Raw genomic sequence first — 19,914 nt, forward strand, 5'->3', positions numbered from 1 at the left:
AGTTCAGTTCCAACCCTGCTCCAACAAACATACCATGTAGTTTTCAACTAAGCCTGAAGGACTTGATTAGCTGGATTAGGTGTGTTTAATTAGGGTTGAAGCTAAACTCTGCAGGGCTGTGGCCCTCCAGGAACTGAGTCTGACGCCCCTGCTTTAGGGTAATAAGTGCAGGTCATCAATTTTAACAGTGTAAGATAGACACCAGACAAACTACACACTTAAAAATAAAGGTGCTTTAAAAGGTTCTTCACAGCGATGCCATAGAACAACCATTTTGGTTCCACAAAGAACCATTCAGTCAAAGGAACATCAAAGAAACCATCTCTTTCTTACCTTTTTAAAATCTGAAGAACTTTGCAAAACAGAAAGGTTCTTCAGATGTTAAAGGTTCTTCATGGAACCAAAAAAGATTCTTCTGTGGCATCGTGAAGCACTTTTATTTTTAAGAGTATAACAGCAGTCAAATGTTCCTGGTTGTCTGTAGCACCTACATCTCTGCACATTCTCGAGAAGGATCCCAAAATTTAAAAAAGCAGCTGGAGTTTATTTTTAACAATGTCTGTGATTATTTTCCTGCATATTTAACTAATTATTTGGTGCTTTTTAAAGAATCTATTACATTTTATTGAGTAACGTCTAAAATAAGCACTTCTTTTTGACCTTCTGTGTGCCTCAACTTGCTCCTTGTTCCCCAGTTCGCTTGAGGGGTTAAAGACGTTAAAAAGTAGTGTGTCATCAGGTGCGTTGATAACACCTGATCATCCACAGAGAGTAAATCATTTTGTGCGTGTCTGTATGAGAGAGGTCAGCAGTAAGTCATGTTGAGTTGTGGTGTCTTACTGCATATTTGGCTGATGTGGTGTATGGGACGCTGATGCCTGTGCAGGTTCACTTTCAACACCTCATTATAAATCTACCACTCCTGCCTGGGCTTTAAACAAACGCACACAAAACCTGAAGCAAGTACAGATGTGCTATTGCAGGATTGACTATTAGTGTCACTTCTAAACTAATTTTTTTAATTAAAGGTGCATCAGTCAGTAGTTTTTTGTTTATGTTTTGCTGTCTGTTGTCTCGTACTTAAATTGACTATAGTGCAGTGGCTGCAGCTTTACAAAGCCATGATTAAAGGTAGTTCACCAAAAATTTAAAATTTGATGTTTATCTGCCTAAACACCAATTCAAGTTTAATTTAAGTTATACAGGTCACACTATAAATTACATTAAATTGAAAAAAAGTGCTTTTTATGTAATTTTGTTCTGAAACTATAATGAAGATACAATCCTTATTTACAAAATAATTTTTTTGAAGAAATAAGTAGTTTGGCATAATGGTAACACAAGCTTATGCTTTATTAAAATCACAAGTTGTGTTTGTTAACATTAGTTAATGCACTGTGAAGTAACATGAATGACTGTATTTGTATTAACTAACATTAACAAAAATTAATAAACAATGTAATCATTTTATTACTCATTGTTCGTTCACGTTAGTTAATACATCAACTGATTTTAAAGGGGTCATCGGATGCAAACTTCACTTTTACATGTTTGAAAGTGTATGTACACATCTACCCTATAATGATAAAAATCCGTGCAGTGGTTTTTAATATGTAAAAATAATATCCCCTTTTTCAAATCAAGCCATTCTCAGATGCCTGTCGTTGTGGCGTCACACCACAAAGGCCACTCCCGTGATAGTTGATTGACATGAGCGTCTTACCTCAGATCAGCTGTAACAGTCTGACCTCCATTGTTTTGATGCCGGAGCAGGGATGTAAGTTAGACAAGAATATCTCTGATTGAGCGATTGAGGTGTTGTGTTGCTGGATGTAATAATGAACATAGTGGTTGTCATTTACTCCCGACATCTGAGCCGCTAAATATGCAGTGGATTAAATTTGTTTGTGAAGGGAATGCGCCTCCCGATCTACATAAATGCATCTATGTTCGCGCAAATAATTCGTGATCCAGCTTCACCTACAGCAGAAGTGAGTATAAGTTTTTTTTTTTTTATGAATATCTGCAATCACCTTTCCTAATAACATCCTAGTTAGCAAGTTTCCCAGCAAAGTAAAGTAAACAATCTCTCAGAGCAGCACATCACTCCACAAAGAGTAGAGAGGGGCGGGGTGAGCAGAGCTTATTTGCATTTAAAGGAACAATCCCTCAGAATGGGTTGATTTTTGCAGAGCTCATTTAGACAAGGTAAAAAGGGTGTTGTTTTAAACAACTATTGAAAATTTTTAACCAAAGTATATTATAGACTTTTCATTAAGACCCTAAAGAATCATATCGACTTGTGGAAAATGGGCATCCGATGACCCCTTTAACAAATGACACATTATTGTGAAGTGTTACCGACATAATATATTATTTTAATTAATAGAAAATAGCAAACAACTGCTCTACTACGTATTAAAGTTTCATCCAAAAGATCAACAGCACATAGTATTTTACCATGAAAAATAACTTTAACCCCTTGGCATTCCTGTAAAATTTAACTAAATGTGAAGTTTACCACGGGTGACACTCTGAAACACTAACAGGTTAAAAACTTTTGGCTTGATGGTTTTTACCACATGGCATTTTTACTTAATTGAAAACATTTACTTGAAAGTTTTTCAAAACCATGTGAAACCAACACAAATGCAAGAACGTGTTTAAGAACGTGGCATATGCGTTTTACACTAAATCTTTAAAAGTTTTCCTTTTTTCGCATGGACACAGTTTTATTTTTTAGTTTTTAAAATTTGCCTCTTTCATCCAACTGTTAAATGACAATTCCATTTGATGTTGATGACAGTTAGCAACAGAAAATTGTGCTGAGAACCGTGTGGTCTTGAAATAGCTAAACATACGGTGGCCGAGAGAGCTCAACGCGCTGCAACTTAAGAAAACACATGCAAACAGAAAAAAACGACAACAAATTAAGAAAACACCTTCATCAGTTTGACAACACAGGCGCTGCAAATCCTCGCAACGCAAACACAAATCCGGAAATGCGCTGCAAATTCTCACAACACAACCAAACACACGAACGCGCTGCAATCACACAAACGCGCTGCAAATAGCACAGACCACAACGGAAATGTTTCAGGGGGACCTCAAAAAGTGACGGACCCGGCTGGGACGTGATTATTATTATTATTATTTATTTATTTTTTATTATTCCGTTTCATCATCGAACAAAAAAACAAGGCAACATTTCAAATTGCAAATTCAACTGCAAAAAAATAAAAATAAATAACAGCAGAAAGAGAAAACGCCCAAAATGAACACAAACATACCAAAAGAAAGAAAGAAAGAAAAAAAAAAGGAAATTCCAGGGCAGTTACATACATTTAAAAAACTTTCAAATTTGTTTGTTTTTATGAGCTTCTTATTTTGAGATCTCATATTAGAGAGGGTAATGAGATAATGGTTTCTTCTGACTTACTTTTGACTTGTGAATATAAAACTTTGCTAAGATAATTAAGAGATTTACAATATAAACCTGTTTCAGAAAAAGAGGGGTTTAAAAATATATATATATATATATGTTATGAAAATCTAAATTAAGGGGTTTGCTTAATATCTTTGTCTTTATCTTTAAAGCCAGTCCAAAATGAAATAGCATAAGGGCAATAGAAAAATAAATGTTCAGTGTCTGGACCTGATTATTTTGTTTAACATCCTGATCATACGATTCATTGGTCTCTTGGATATTATTAGACTAATCTGACGAATTACACACTTAACTGTGAAACGTTATTAACTTAATTGCAAATAAATATATAAATAAATAAATACATGCAAATAAATATAACGTTAAAAGTTAACGAAAAAAAAATGCAACGCTTCATTAATGGTTAAAATCAGGTCAAAATTCAGGTCCCAGCCGGGTCCGTCACTTTTTGAGGTCCCCCTGAAACATTTCCGTTGTGGTCCGTGCTATTTGCAGCGCGTTCGTGTGTTTGGTTGTGTTGTGAGAATTTGCAGCGCGTTTCCGGATTTGTGTTTGCGTTGCGAGGATTTGCAGCGCCTGTGTTGTCAAACTGATGAAGGTGTTTTCTTAATTTGTTGTCGTTTTTTTCTGTTTGAATGTGTTTTCTTAAGTTGCAGCGCGTTGAGCTCTCTCGGCCACCGTATAAACAGTATTAAGTTTGAAGTTTTGTTTTTTTTACTCATTAACTATATATTTATAGAGTCTTGCCACTCCATATCTGAGCTTCCACTTTGACTAATTTTCCAGTTGAAAACCCAGCTGTGGCTTTGATCTTTGGCCTGTAAGAAGATCTGTGAGTGATCTCTGTGATCTGTTGCGGAGCAGCCCTCTCCTTTAGCCTGGAGCCTAACCTGCACTCTTCACCTTCTCCCTCCCCTGCTTCACTTATGTGTCACCTTAGTAAAATCTTGCTGAGTGTTGTCTCACTAACTGCCATTCTTGCACACTTTCATCAATCTTCTGTGTGTGCGGACTCGCAGGAGACTCTTGAGATATTTCTTCACAAATCAATTTCAGTTTGTTTGTTTGCTGTGCTGTAGGTGCACAGACATTCACCAAAGTTCCTGCCAACACATTATAAATAAGGTAGTGCTTTGATAGTCTTTTTTTAAAGCCCATTCATGATTTAAATGTCTTTCTTTTGAATGCTGCCTTCTTGCTTTTGAATGGATTTAGGTTCACAAGTAAAAAGGCATTTTACAGCCGTGCCATTGTCAAACCTGTACTCTTACATGAAGGACAGGCTGTGGAGATCCTACAACCTGGCATGTTCCCACTTGAAATGTTATTCTGACATTTATAGAGTGCTTTGAAAGGGGAAAATTACTGTGATAAAGACAATAGTCAGCAACTGTTCTGTCAGTTTGTTTCTTTTTATTATTGAAAAGTCTTAAGGCTTTAATGGAGTGGTGTACAAAGATATATATTTTTTTAAATTATACTATTGCTTCAAAGACATTGGCAGTAATTTCTGACACTTATTTAGCAGACCTGATCACAATGTTAGTGCATATGTTTAGACTGGATAGATTCTGTATATAATTGTCAATGAAATAACACTGTTTTTTATTTAGTCCTCAAAAGCCTCATTAAAAAAATTTAATTTTTAGAACAATATCATAGTTTGGCTAAATATATTATTGTATTTCATAGGAAAAAAACAGTTTTGTCTACAGTTTTGTCCACAAAATCAACAACACATAGTTTTTTTTTTTTGGAAAGTTGTTTTTGTTTGAAACTTTTCTGAACGTTTTCAAAAACAAAATACGAAGAATACATTTTTAAGAAACTAGATTTTTGCTAGTTTTTGTTTTTCAAATGGACACATCACTGACCTTTTCAGATGGCGAGAAGTGCTGGTATAGTTTATAAATGGACTGATTATTGATGGTTTATCAGGTATGTTCATGAGCTCATAACATTTGGATGCGAACAAATTTCACTTTTATTTTGTATTAAACACCTTTTTGCCCACTGATGGGCCTCCATCTGTTTAATCAATTTACTTTCATGCTTCTGAAAAATTAAGATCGCATATTTATTATGATTTGTGACATGGGTTAATGGGCTTGTCACCTGAGGTGTTATTGTTCCACCACACTGTCTTGAGGAACTTCTCAAAAATTCTGCTAATTTCTTTTATTAATAGACTTTTATTTGTTAACATTATTAGCTTCCTTTAGAACCCTGTAGTAAAAGAACCAAGAATAAGCACCAACACAAAACAAGGTATGCTGATCATATTTGAGATGATTTTGAATATCTGAATGTTAAGTATTTGTAATACTTAGGAGGAGTTTCTCTTATTTAGCGTTAGACTGTTAGTGTAGATTTCTGTGTTGAATCTGAAGGTACTCACCAAGGCTTTGTTTTAATCTACATTTAGTGTCCTCTCTTATTATGGCTCGGTGGACCTATTCATAAAACAACGCATTTATTGAAAATTGAGAATTTCTTATTGAGAACATTTTTTGCCCTGTTCAAAGCTGGTTTCTGGATTCAAAACAGTTTCTGGATTCCTTTTTTTGTACGCTATTTAACGTGTCATAATCAAGGCTTGTCGTTCCATTCCCTATTAAAAAGGAGGAAGGGAACACATTTGTGTGTTGTTTCCTCTCAGGGCTTTTTAAAGCTCTACTGTTGAGGTCACTCTCTGTTAAGAGAATTTCAACTTGGATTAGAAAGGTTTTGTGAAACTTCTACACTAGTGTCACTCTCTTAGTGAAAATAAATATACTAAAATGTATACATTCATTTCATGCTGAGTATATTACAAATACATTTACATACTAATTTTGTGCTTAATGCACTAAAATTGTGCAGAGGCAGCGCTGAAGTACAACAAAATATATACTTAAGTATATTTGAAGAGTTCAGATGCAAAAGCCTCTAAATCCATCTGACGTATTTCTTTAAAATGAGCATTTCTTTCTGGCTTCTTTGTATAGGTTTCTATGTAAGTACCGGTAATTCTGATTGGGCTCAGGCTGGAATTTACCGAGTTTGAAGTAAAAGTATTTGATGGACGTATACTATGTGTCAGGAGGATTCACTCGGTATCATTATCTCATTTTTGACCGAGATGATTTTAGCTGGTTTTGCATCTGAACTCTTCATTTAATTGTGCTACAATTGCAAGTATTTAATTTAAGTCTTTAAATATCTTGCATTTAAATCCTCATCAATAGTGACATTTTAGGTTTAATATTAAAAAGTGTGCATTGTGCACAAGTAGTACTTCAAATACAGTTCATTTTTATATTGGTTAGTCAATATTTAAGTAAATATGTTAATATAGTTTAACTATACTTAGTATGAAATAAATGTATTTAAATATATTACTTTTTTACTGAAAAATGTGGTTTTGTCAATTTTACAATATTTGTTTTACAATATTTGGGCTATATAAATGTTTTATTGCTTCTTTATTTATTTATTTATTAATCATGCTTAATCCTTTGATTTATATTGGACCTACCATAGAGTGAAACATGCAGAATAACTTTGAAAACGATACACAAGCTAGTTTTTGTAATATATATTCATTTAATATAATTTTGGAACAAGCATTCATTTACATGAGAACACTTTCACAACCTCTCTCATACATGCTACTGTGATTCCTAATATTAAGTTATCACTTGTTAAAAGTGATGTGACCTTAACCCTCCTGTTGCATTGAAATCCAGGAACTAATTTTTGAATAATTTCCATGATAGATAGATAGATAGATAGATAAAAAATAAAATAACAGTTAATTATTTTATGTGTTCAAATAGTTGCAATTTGACTGCATATTTTTGTTCAAAACTGGTTGTGTATTAAAAACTCAAGTCCAAGGCACTCAAATAATGTGAAAAATAAAAAGCCTTTATTCACATGGCTTTAAAGTTTTAAAAACAACAAATGTGCGCCTAGTTGTGTATTAGTTGCACAAAATAAAAACATTTCCTTTATTATTTTTTTGCCCCTTTTGCTATGACTACTACTTGAATATTTGCACACTGAGATGGAAATAACTACAAGTAAAATATTATCTAACGTTATTTGTACTGGTGTAGTATTTATTTGTACTTTTTTTCTGTCTGGTTCTCAAAGCTTGAGGGTAAAATGTGAGGCTACAAGACATTGTAAGACCAGGGAGGTACAGTATCAATAAATAATATATCAAAATAATATTAATAATACTAATATTAATGAACATAAAATATTTTTAGAAAGAACATTTGTAATGCCATTAAGGTCCTATATAGCATTTTCAAAGCTTGGTTCTTTATAGAACCTAATAACACAGTTTGTGTTTGGCATTGAAAAGAGTTCTGCTATTGTTACAATCTTAAGAAACCTTTTCTGGTACTGTTTAGAATCATTTTTGTCAGAAAGTAACTGAGAAAAAAAACAAAACAAGCAAAAACATAATTTCATCTGAAGTTGTCTATGTGAATGTATGTGGACTCTAACTCTGTTGTTCATATGAGGCTTATTTATTGACCAAGAACAATAAAGCAAAACTTTTCAAAGAAAATTTGCTCTATTTGATGCATTGCTGCCATCTAGAGGCATGGAGTATAATTTTCATCTGCATCCATCCTTCTAGTAGTTTTTTAATGTAAATCGGCAAGGGTTGTTTTGTGAATGGCATAATATAACTATTTAAATGTATTTACATAGAGATAAATAAATAAAAAAAAATAAAATTAAAAATATATAGAAAAGAAAATAACAGAAATAGAAATCTTTTCTAACAAAATACACTACTGTTCATAATTTTTAAAAACAAATTCATACTTTTATTCAGCAAGGATGTGCTAAATTGATAAGAAAAAGTGATAGAAAAGTAATGGCTGATGAAAATTCAGCTTTGCATCACAGGAATAAATTATATTTTAAAGTATATTACAATAGAAACCATTATTTTATATTGTAATAAGATTTCACAATATTACAGTTTTTTTCTGTATTTTTGATCAGTCTTGATGAGTAGAAGAGACTTCTTTAAAAAACATTAAAAAAACAAGTCTTACTGACCCCAAATATTTGAACGGGAGTGTGTGTGTGTATATATATACATGCATATAATATAGGAATTTCATTATTTATAATTATTATCTAAAATATAAAAGCATAGTAATCCTCCTTAGCCCCTCTCCACATTTTCAGTGGCATCTCCACCATTCACCTTTTAGAGATGTCCTACTGCAGAGCCTATGAGCTCATCAAGCAACGTCGCCATGGTTACGGCTGCTGTTGCGGCTCAGAAATAAGATGGCTGGTGTTTTTTTCCCCCTTCCTTTTTGTATGAATGAACCAGAGCAGCTTCGCCTTTCCCCCTCCCATCTAACTTCACTCTTTTTTTTCTTCACCCTCTCTCTAATCCAATCTCCCGTCCTCCAATCCGCAGCCAAGCAGAATAGTTAGTGATTTCAGCTGATGAGCAGGCAGACAGCGATAGGACGGTGTGAGGACGAGCTTATAGCACAAGGCCTCTCTCCTCGAATGTACTTGAGCTGAACCTGCTGGCCACAGCGAATAAGGGTAGAGGAGTATTTAGAATGAATCTCACAGTTTCTAATGCACTTGTGGAGTATTTTTGTGTTTTTAGTGTTTTGTTGACACAAAGGGCTAGTTACACTGCATTGCCCCCACTGAAAATAATAGTAAGTATTATATATATATATATATATATATATATAAGAAATGAATAGTTTTATCCAGCAAGAAATTAAAAAATGTTAAGTAGCATTACTGTTTTAAGCAGCAAATCAGCATATTAGAGTGATTTCTGAAGCATTATGCCACACTGAAGACTGGAGTAATTCTGTCATCACAGGAATAAATTGCATTTTAAAGATGGATTTCAATTTGTAATAATATTTCACATTATTACTGTTTTTACTCTTTTTCTAATAAAACAAATGCAGCCATGTCAAGCTTTAAAAAAAACTTACTGCCAACTTAGGCCAAACTGACTACTCAGACGTCCTAAAATTTTGCGATTAGCTCTTTCGAAAATTTAACGTCCAATATAATGCATATTCCAGTGCATGTGCAATAAGGTTTGCATACTTAAGGAAATAGGGTTGTACTAGAAATGCAAATTTTGTATATATATATATATATATATATATATATGTATATACACTACCGTTCAAAAGTTTGGGGTCAGTAAGACTTGTAATAATCTTTAAAGAAGTCTCTTATGCTCATCAAGGCTGCATTTATTTGATTAAAAATATAGAAAAAAAACAGTAATTTTGCAAAATGTTTTTACAATATAAAATAATGTTTTTTAACATACTTTAAAATAGAATTTATTCCTGTGATGAAAAGCTGAATTTTTATCAGCTGTTACTCCAGTCTTAAGTGTCACATGATCCTTCAGAAATCATTCTAATATGCGGATTTATTATTAGAATGATCAATGTTGGATAATATCAACAGTTGTGCTGCCAAATATTTTTTGGAACCTGTGATTTTTTTTTTCAGGATTCTTTCATGAATAACAAGTTTAAAAAGTACAGTGTTTATTCAAAATATAAATATTTTATAACAATGTAAATTATTTATTATTAACTTTTAATAAACTTTTAATTATTAACTTAATACATCCTTGGTGAATAAAAGTATTAATTTCTTTAAAAAAAAAAAAGAAACTATAAAAATGTACTGACCCCAAACTTTTGAACGGTAGTGTATATTATAATAGCCTCATTGAAAATCTGAAAATCCTAAAATCGCCCCTGTTGACCCCAAACATTTGAACGGTAGTGTAGGTAAACAAAACAAATAACCAATCTGACTAGTAATACTTGCCATGTTTGTACACTTGGAGTTGATCAATTTTCTTGTTGTGACTTGTTCCAGGTATTGTAAATGAGACTCATAGTAGCACTGTTGTACCACTAGAGGGTATGTTAGGATTAAACTCATTGCAGATTTATCAAAACTGATCATTTATCATTAGAAACATAAGCCATTATCCATACTTAAATATGTGTATCTGTACACTGTTCATAGGCATTTGTTTGTGGCAGTTATTATATGCACAATTTCAGAAATTCCACAATGCCTTTCTTTATTATATGAGGTTCATTGTATCAGCTGTTATGGATTTTATTGTGACATATATAGGGCCTGGGGCTTTTGCAGAGTTTCACCATTTATTCATTGTTAGTGAAAAGCATATTGTGGCTTTTTACGTTATGTATTATATTGTGACAACAAAGCACATATTGTATTTATGACATGCATATTTGGGTAGGTATGAATAGGTTAGAACAAACAAAACTGAATGCATTTGTAAAGTTAACTTGAAGGATTAGTTTACTTCCAGAACAAAAATCGTTTCACTAGATAAGACCCTTATTCCTCGGCTGGGATCGTTTAGAGCCCTTTGAAGCTGCATTTAAAACTGCAAGTTCAAATTTGGGGACACAACAGAAATTCTCTACATGGAGAGAAATCCTGAAATGTTTTCCTTAAAAAATAATTTCTTTATGACTGAAGAAAGAAAGACATGAACAACTTGGATGACAAGGGGTAAGTACATTATCTGTAAATTTTTGTTCTGGAAGTGAACTACTCCTTTAAGGAAAAAATACGTTTTTGAATTAGACAACTCATGTTTCAAAACAAATTAAAGCTAATGTGCTGAAACTCGAGGCACAGGTTTTGAGTTCCTGATACATTTGTTTTACTTTCTACTGTTAATTTTACTTTCTACTGGAAAATGAGTTTCTCTAACTTTTTAAAGCTGACTCACAGAGGTCGTGTTCACAGCATGTTGTGTCACACCCCCTCTTGCTTGTTGTTAGCCTTTAGCCTCTGTAACGCCTTCTTGCAGGGAGTTTGTGCTGTGGTCACATTCACTCTCATTTTAATTGCAGAGGGGGTGGGAGCAACTTGAAGGGAAGGCATTGGTGTTTTGTCATGCCTAGTTGGCCTCTAACCTCCTCCTCCTCCTACTCGTCTTGGTTTAAATCAACACAAAAACTACATCTCCCATACGTGGCCCCTGCTGCTATCATGAGTCCTCTTCATTCAGACACAATTATTATTGGGGTCTTATTCAGATTTTTGAATATCAACTATTTTGAGAAGAAATTACATAACTGCATCTTAATAGGTATGCTTTGTTTATGGTTATGACAAGGTAAAAATGCACTATTCACACTCACACAGTTTATTTAGTGAGGAAAAGTGACTAGTAATGGTCATGTGAGATGAGATGATCCACTATATACTGTAAAATAATTTAGTTTAGTTAGAATTTATTTTAAGGTGCCATAATTGCACAAGTAAGTATTAAGTTATATTAATTAATGACCTTGGGATAATTTACTGTTTACTTTAGTATTTACTGTTATATATAAAATCTACTATAGTAAGTATATGTGGCATAATAAGGACGCTAAAATAAAGTTATGAACCGGAATACACAGAGTTCACACAGAGCTAGACAAGATGAGCGTTTGAGGTTAAAAAGTATATAAATTGTAAAAAATTTTTCGATCGTTTCACTAGATAAGACCATTATTCCTTGGCTGGGATCATTTAGAGCCCTTTTTAACCTGCATTTTTAAAATGTTTACATTTGTGCTCACCACAGAAGTCCACTATATGGAGAAAATTACTGAAATGTTCTCAAGAGTATATGACTTTTGTTCTTCTGTGGAACACAAATGGATATGATTTTTAGAAAAACAATCCATCTCTAAGTCCATATAATTAAAGCAGATGGGTCCCTCCAAGCTAAAGCTTCAAAAACCACACAAAATGAACACAATGAACCATACAACCCCAGATGAATTAATATCTTCTGAAGTGAAACAATCCGACCAACTGTCCTGCTGTGAACGTCAACACCTTGTGAAGGGTAATGTAAATGGGGCTGCGATGATAAATCAGTGCATCGTGAATCGTGAATCTTGTCTGAGATTTTCCAAATGCATTGTGATTGGAATCTGAGACTAGTTTTTAACAGCAGATAGTGCTCTAATCTAGTTTTTAACCGCACATTCAACTGCTCACGAAGAAGACAGCTGAACATCATGTAATTGCACTTCGGCTCAGAGTGCTGTTATGACGTGAAATTAATGTAAACATAGCCCACTGTGAACACCCTTGTAATTCGCTTCAACCTTTCGAACTTTATGAACGATTATTTTAGGTTCAAGTGTGTGTAAGTAATTGGAAGCAAACAGAGTACGACTAAAGCATGCAGTGCTATCTGCTGGAGTGTTGCCAAGTCTGCGGTTTTCCCGCTGAACTAGGCTACTTTAACACTGTTGCCGCATGTTGAAGCAACCCCAATATTGTCATATTTTAGCCACTGATATGCAAATTTACCAGGGGAACCCTGGTAAAAAACATATATATTTTATCCCCTGGAATGCGTTTTTTTTTTTTTTTTGGCATTTATTTTTAATAGGACAGTATAACAGGAAACAAAGTGGGAGAGAGAGAGGGGGGGGGTGGGATGGGTAAAAGTCCACAAGCCGGGACTCAAACTCGGGACGGCCGGAGTACAACGGTGCTACATGTTGGCACGCTGCCCACAAGGCTATCGGTGCCGACCGGAACGCCGTTTTTAATGGAGGATTGGGTGGGTTTTGTTGTGAAAACCTGGCAACCCTGATCTGCTGTTAAAACTAAGCTCAGAAACGACTCAAGAAAGAAATGCTATGCATTCGTAAAATCTCTCTGAATCGATGTAGAATCATTTCTTGATCCATGATGCATCGATTTATTTTCCCAGCCCTAGATATAAGCATGTTGTGAAGCTTTCTCAAAAAGTGATATGGAAGCACAGAGGACCATCACTTGCACACCAAGCTTAGATCACACTTCATAACATTCTGACATTTATGTGAATGTGAATGCAGGTATGAAAATTGGCCACAAACAATGAAACAGTGGTATATAGTTAAATTTTTTTTCCCTCAAATAGACTTATCATTTCACTTTAGATTGATTAATCCACTGGGGTCATATGGATTAGCATTGTGTTAGATTTAAATGTTTTTTGAAATGTTAGCTTTGGGGGTCGTATCCACTTTGGACTCACAGAGACAGATTATTTTTTTAAAAGTCTCTGTAAACATCTTGGACAGCATGAGCCATAATGTTTGGGTATAGTATCCCTTTACAATGTCTAAATAAGTATAAACGTGCTGATGAAAGCAGTAGATGAGATTTTTGATTTTTCGCTTTATTCAATCACAAACGACAAAAATACAAATTTCTCTCTTTTCTGTAATTATTGTGCTTTGGCCTTGAATTTGCTTATGAATGCTAAACGATAAAATGAGTATTGAATAAGACGAATATTCTTGTACAATTAGCGTGGAACTAAAGCGGGTCATGGGGAAGATGGAGAAGATACGCACTTTTTTATTACACGTAATTCTAAGGACACCTGCTATGGTCCGCATGTATTTTCTATTCAGTCTTACATGTCCTTTATGAACCCTGTTATTATTTCCCTTTCCCCCATCTTTCATCCACGCTAACCCGCTCTCAATCGCACTCCGAAACACGCACGCTCACGTACAGCCTCTGCCGCGCGCTCACACACTCGATCGCTTGCTCTGCTGCTCTCCTGCCTCCCCCCCTCACTCACACATACACTCACACACACACCCCTTTCATAAGGTGCTGGCAGCAGCAGTGTTAGCAGCAGCAGCAGCAGCAGCGACGGCATCAGCATTGAAAGAGGAGGGAGCCTCGGAGACAAGATGTAGTCGCGTGAATGAGCGTGTAGCCTCGCAGCCGCCGTCCTCCTTCACTGTGGAATTACGGAACAAAAGAGGAGGACCTTTCTTCCGCATCTGCAGTTTCCATTTTTCCACCTTCCCCCTTGTCGCGGTTTTTCTGCCCTCCCCTCGTGCGTGGCGTCGTTTTTCGACGGAGGCTAGTGGTAGAGCTGGAGAGGAAGGGAGGCTGACACGGGCTTGTCTGCGGACTGAGATCACCAAAGCTTCGAGGTCACCTCAGAGGCCGTTCTCTCCTTTCTTCTTTTTTTCCCTTCCCCTTTGCGTTTTCTCTTTCCCTGGCAGGCCTTTTGTTTTTCAGCGGACTTGTCCGAGGGGCTGCTGCCGCCGTGCTGAATTGGGCTATTGTTGGACAGGCAGGCCTCTCGCTCTCTCTCTCTCTCTCTCCCTCCCTCCCTCCCTCTCTCCCTCCACAATACCCTATCCTCCCTCCCTCCTCTATCTTCCTTCACCGCTCCATCCTTTCATCGCAATGCACCTTGCTTAAACTCATATGTGTGTTTGTCGCTACGCACGCGCTGTCCGGAATCGTCTTCGTGCCGCTTCTCGTTCTTCTCGCCCCATTTCCACCCCGCCGTCCCCCTCTTCTCCCATCCCCGCAGTGCCTGGCGACGTAATGTGCCCTTCGTGGCACATGAATCCGGATGTTTGGCAGGGGGTCGGCGGGATTTGTTCCAGCCAAGGGTGATGCCTCAAAGGACAGCCCAGCCCAGCGCTCCCACGCCCACCTCCAGCCAGCCTGCCCGTCACTGAGCACGCCCGCCTGCGCCGCCACGTGTCACCCCGGTTCGCGTGCGTACGTGCGCGTATGTGTGTATATGCGTACGCACGTGTGCATGTGCGAGAGCGCCCTTACCATGACTCTGGCCTGATACCTGGACTGGGGTGTCCCCTGCCAATGTGGGGGAGGGACTGAACCTCAGGTTACTCCCCACCCCCTCCCTCCCCTTACCCCCTTCCCTCTCTCCCCCCGTCCCCCCTCCACGGGTAACCTGCCGGCATGAAGAAGACCCGCAGCACCAACCTCAGGCGGGCCTGGCCCAGCTCGGATCTATCGGAGCGGGCCTTGGAGCGCATCCGCTCTCGCAGTGAGAAGGACTACCACCACCATAAGCACTTTCCACCGCCCCCTCCTCCGACCCACATCTCCCCTTCTCCGCGGGGCTACATGACACCAGGTGGGTCCCTCAGGACCTCTGATTCACCTTGGACCAGAGGCCGTAAATCCGAGTTCCACAAATCTGCTCCTGATGGACCACTGCTCTGCAGAGTTCAGCTCAAACCTACCTGTAATCTTCTAGTAACTAGCTTGCTCAGGTGCCTCTGATTTGGCTTGGATCTAAACTCTGCAGGGTGGTCCTCCTGGACCGGATTTGAGGAACCCTACCGTGAATGTTTGTTAGCCTAGTCGTTCTCCATCATCAGCGTGTCTTGTTTAAATAGCCATGTGAGGTTAATGTGCTGATAGACAGGGGCTTTTAAAGTGGTCGCAACACCAAAAAGGATGAAATCAACATCATGCATCCACCATTTTGGTCCCAGCAAGGGTTTTACAGTATTAAGTTTGTAGCATCATGAATAACCATTCTGGCAGCTGGTTTCCCAGTTGTACATGCGTAGTGAGAGAGATTGTGAGATGGCCTCAGGTTTCATGGCTGTTTTTCTCCATTTTGGTTGTGAGTCTTGTCCATAATATTCAGCTGGAGAGCCGGTCAGGCCTGTTGAGGAGCTCAATAGTGAAATGGCAAGGTGACAGCACCTCAGTTTTTAAACTGTATTTTTGATCTGTGTTTTGGGTGAAGAAAGTTGCGTCCTTTTAGTTTGGTGCTTCTACTAAAATGTCAGAAGCAATATATCTGCTTAGATGTTTGTACAGTCGTCTGTGTGTGTGTGTGTTCTAGAGGTGTGAGGAAATGGGTGCAAAGTTAGCACAGAGACTATGAGAAGGAGAAAATCTGTAACTTTTAAGAATATCAGGGAACACTCACAAATAGGATACGTTTTGGTGTCCTATTATGTTTTTGTAAAGCATTTAAGGCACAAATTACATGTTTTGTTGTGAGAATTGTTAAATATCTTTAATGTAACATTAGATTAACCAAGCCTGTCCCATCCTAAAGATCTTGACCTTCCTGACTCTGTCCAACAATTAAAATCATAGAAATATTGAATAATTTCACAACTGTTTAATTAATATTTAGATTATCATACTAAATAGTTTTTTCATTTTTTGACTAATTAACAAATTGCAAACCTACTGAAGACAAGTAAATTACCACAAATTATAGTCACAGCATCCATTAGATTTAAAAATTAATCAATTTTACCTAAACTATTGTGAGAATGATTATGAAACAAATATTGTCTCTAGGTATTGGGAAATTAAGTTTATCATTAACATCTGAGCCTAAATCAGCTAACCTTTACTGAGTGTTAGCTTAATTTAGGCAAAATCTGAGCACTTATTACCCATTCTGCCATAGTGATTTGATAAATGCAATTTTTGTTTTAAGGTTAATGTAATGTTTATTGCCAATCACACAAATCAAGGTTTTAAACTGCTTTTTCCCAGTTGATTATGTACAAAATAAACTGGTCATTTTTGTTTGAATGTTTAAGGCAATCAACATTTTGTAAAGTAAAGTACCTCCTTTGATCATTTGCTGAAAAAACTGATGCCCCCAAGCATCAGACCCTATTTTGTACCCCATGGAAAGTACCTCAAAGTAGGCTAGTGTTCAGCAGATGAGGTTTAAATTGTCTGTACTTCAAGCCAGATAAAAATGTCTACACTTGAATTATCACTTTTTCCAGGTCTTACTTTTTTAACGTGACAAAGTGTTTTAGAAACAGTGAAAATTGTTGCCATTTACGTATTGTTCCCCCATCATTAAAACAAAAAAGGAGATGTTTCAGAGAATGTTGAGCTGCTCTTTTACATAAAAAATCATATGCCAAGTGAGAAACTGTGACAAAAGTGCTTGAAAAAACAGCCTGAAATGTACAGTCCAGGATCATTGGAAATTTCTGCAAAATGATATTACGTTGCTTTTCGCATATGAAATGTCCAGTGAGTAGTGATAAAAGTGTGTTCTTTTTTCTTTTCTATCTGAAACAGATGAACGTGAATCTGGCAATGTTTTCTTACACTGGTTATAGTACAAATTGCAGTAGTTTGGAAATTTGAAGTCTGGTGAATGAAACTAAAAGGTTAATGCTCTGTTGTGTTAACCAGTACCAACAGCAAACATGAGATGAAATTCTGTATTAACTATACACTATACTGTACCAGGTGAGCTACCAAGCAAGTTTACTACATGAGAAAAGCCATAGAGAAACTGTGGAGCTGGATACACGATACAAATGTCAAAGTGTATTAGTTGTGCCTCAGTAAACTTTATGTATAGGTACTTTTAGGTGTTTTGCAAAAATGTAGGTAGAGACGTTGTTCCATTAAGCCTATGCTGGAAATTTAAGTCCTTATTTGCTAAAAATCTCATTTATAAACCTGGAACACAAAACCATAAGAGTCCATTTTTAAAATTGAGATTGACACATCTTCTGAAAGCTGAATAAAATAAGCTTTCCACTGATGTATGGTTTGTTAGGATAGGACAATATTTGGCCAAGATATAACTATTTGAAAATCTGGAATCTGAGTGTGCAAAAACATCAAAATATTGAGAAGATCACCTTTAAAGTTTTCCTAATTATGTTCTTAGCAATGCATATATGCTAATCAAAAATTACATATTGATATATTCACGGTAGGGCATTAACAAAATATCTTCATGGAGCATGATCTTTACTTAAAATCCTAATGATTTTTGGCATAAAAGAAAAATTGATAATTTTGACCAGTACAATGTATTTTTGGCTATTGCTACAAATATACCTGTTAGCACAGGCTAATTATGGTATACAGGCCTATCCTAGACTAACTTGCTATTATAAGTGATGCCAGCTGTTTTTCAGGATTCTTTAATAAACGGCAACAGCATTTATTTAAAGTACATTTTTTATAGCAGTGTAGAAAGAGTGCTGAATGAAAGTATTAAAGGGATAGTTCACCCCAAAATAAAAATTAGCCCAATATTTACCTTCCAGGCATCTTAGGTGTATATGACTTCCTTTTTTCAGATGAATCCAATTAGAATGGCATGGGCAGGTGTTTCTCTTCATCATTTCAAAACAAGTCCAATAAAGTGCATCCATCTATAATAAAAAGTGTTCCACATGGCTCTAGGAGGTGAATAAAGGCCTCCTGTACCAAACTGATGCATTTTTGTAAGAAACATATCCTTATTAAAAATGTAATAATCACATTAATCTAGTTTGTGCCAGCTAGTCGCTTCTGGGTGGATAACGTTGGATGTTGGTGTTGCGCATGCGCTGGTGAGTCTCGCACAAACAAACGTTTGTTTACAGGAGCGAAAAAAGCTAAATTTCCTTACTTTAACAAAGGAAAACCAGTCTCCTCTTGGTTTATATGAAAACCCTCCGAATTTTTTGGTTTTGAACTTCTAATTCATGACCGGTGGTGTGTTTACCTCTTTCCACGGTGTGTTCGCTTTCGTCACTTCTGGGCGGCGCATGCGCAATGCCGATGCCATTTAAATATGGATATTTTTCTTACAAAAAATGCATTAATTCACTACAGGAGGCCTTTATTCACCCCCTGGAGCTATGTCAGGCACTTTTTATTATGGATGGATGCACTTTATTGGACTTGTTTTGGACTGATGAAGAGAAACACCCACCCATGCCATTCTAAAGCTTTGAAGGGCCAGGATAATTTTTAATATAATTCAGATTGGATTTGTCTGAAAGAAAGAAGTCTTATACACCTAGGATGTCTGGAGGGTGAGTATCTAATAGGCTAATTTTCATTTTTGGGAGAACTATCCCTTTAAATAAAAAATAAAAAAAAAAACCTCACTGACCTCAAAGTTTTGAATGATAGTGTATATAATAGTTATTGTATGTGTCCATGAAACATTTTGCTGAATCCTGTGCTAAAAGCAAAACCAACATCTTCTAAAATGTTTTTTTTTTTTTATTACAAAAAAAGCTCCCAGTATGAATTGTTATCCTTGAAATCATTGTGAATTTCACACTGATTTTTTTGCATGCCATGATACTTCCAAAAGACAGGATATTCCATTAAAAAAGTTAAGGTTTTTATCTATTAGAAATTGCTTGGATGGTGAAAATGGGTGTTATATACCAAAAATGAACCACATTGAATCCAAGCTAAATCAATGTGCAAGTAGCTAATATTATCCAAAAGCATTTCTGATCAAAATGATGTCAGTAGAAGCAAGAAAACAATTTAAACGTTGCTACATTTTAATAAAACATTACAAGCCAATAGCATTTTTCCTGTTTTTAATAACTTAGTACTTGAATAACTAATTTTATGTTGATTAAGGGTATCATCTTACTTGCCTGTTTTCCACTGAACTCTTTTGGACTTGATTTTAGTGGCACAAAGTAGCTACACATACTCGCACGTACGCACCGGCCCAGCTGTGACAGAGTCCCTGATTTAGGCGTGGGAGAGAAACGAGGCCATGCTGGTGCAGTAATAGCCTGGCCTCTGTAGTAATGTGCGTAGAGGAGAAAGAGAGAGATAGAAGAGGCTGTGCTCGAATA

The 19,914-nt window shown here is 36.3% G+C and overlaps 1 protein-coding gene across 2 annotated transcripts in view; it reads left to right on the forward strand.

Annotated features, from left to right (window-relative positions):
• Positions 1–19,914, forward strand: part of stox2a (storkhead box 2a) — a 54,899-nt gene that overhangs the window by 9,963 nt on the left and 25,022 nt on the right. The window contains exon 1 of one of the 2 annotated variants that reach the window (XM_051099150.1): positions 13,959–15,437. The exons of the other annotated variant lie outside the window; for it this stretch is intronic. Coding sequence (XP_050955107.1) covers positions 15,260–15,437 — 178 coding nt within the window. The 5' untranslated portion in view covers positions 13,959–15,259. Of the gene's footprint in view, positions 1–13,958; positions 15,438–19,914 lie in introns of those variants that run through there. 2 annotated transcript variants of the gene reach the window in all.

Source organism: Labeo rohita, chromosome 1 (assembly GCF_022985175.1).
Source record: "Labeo rohita strain BAU-BD-2019 chromosome 1, IGBB_LRoh.1.0, whole genome shotgun sequence".
NCBI classification, from domain to species: Eukaryota; Metazoa; Chordata; class Actinopteri; order Cypriniformes; family Cyprinidae; genus Labeo; species Labeo rohita.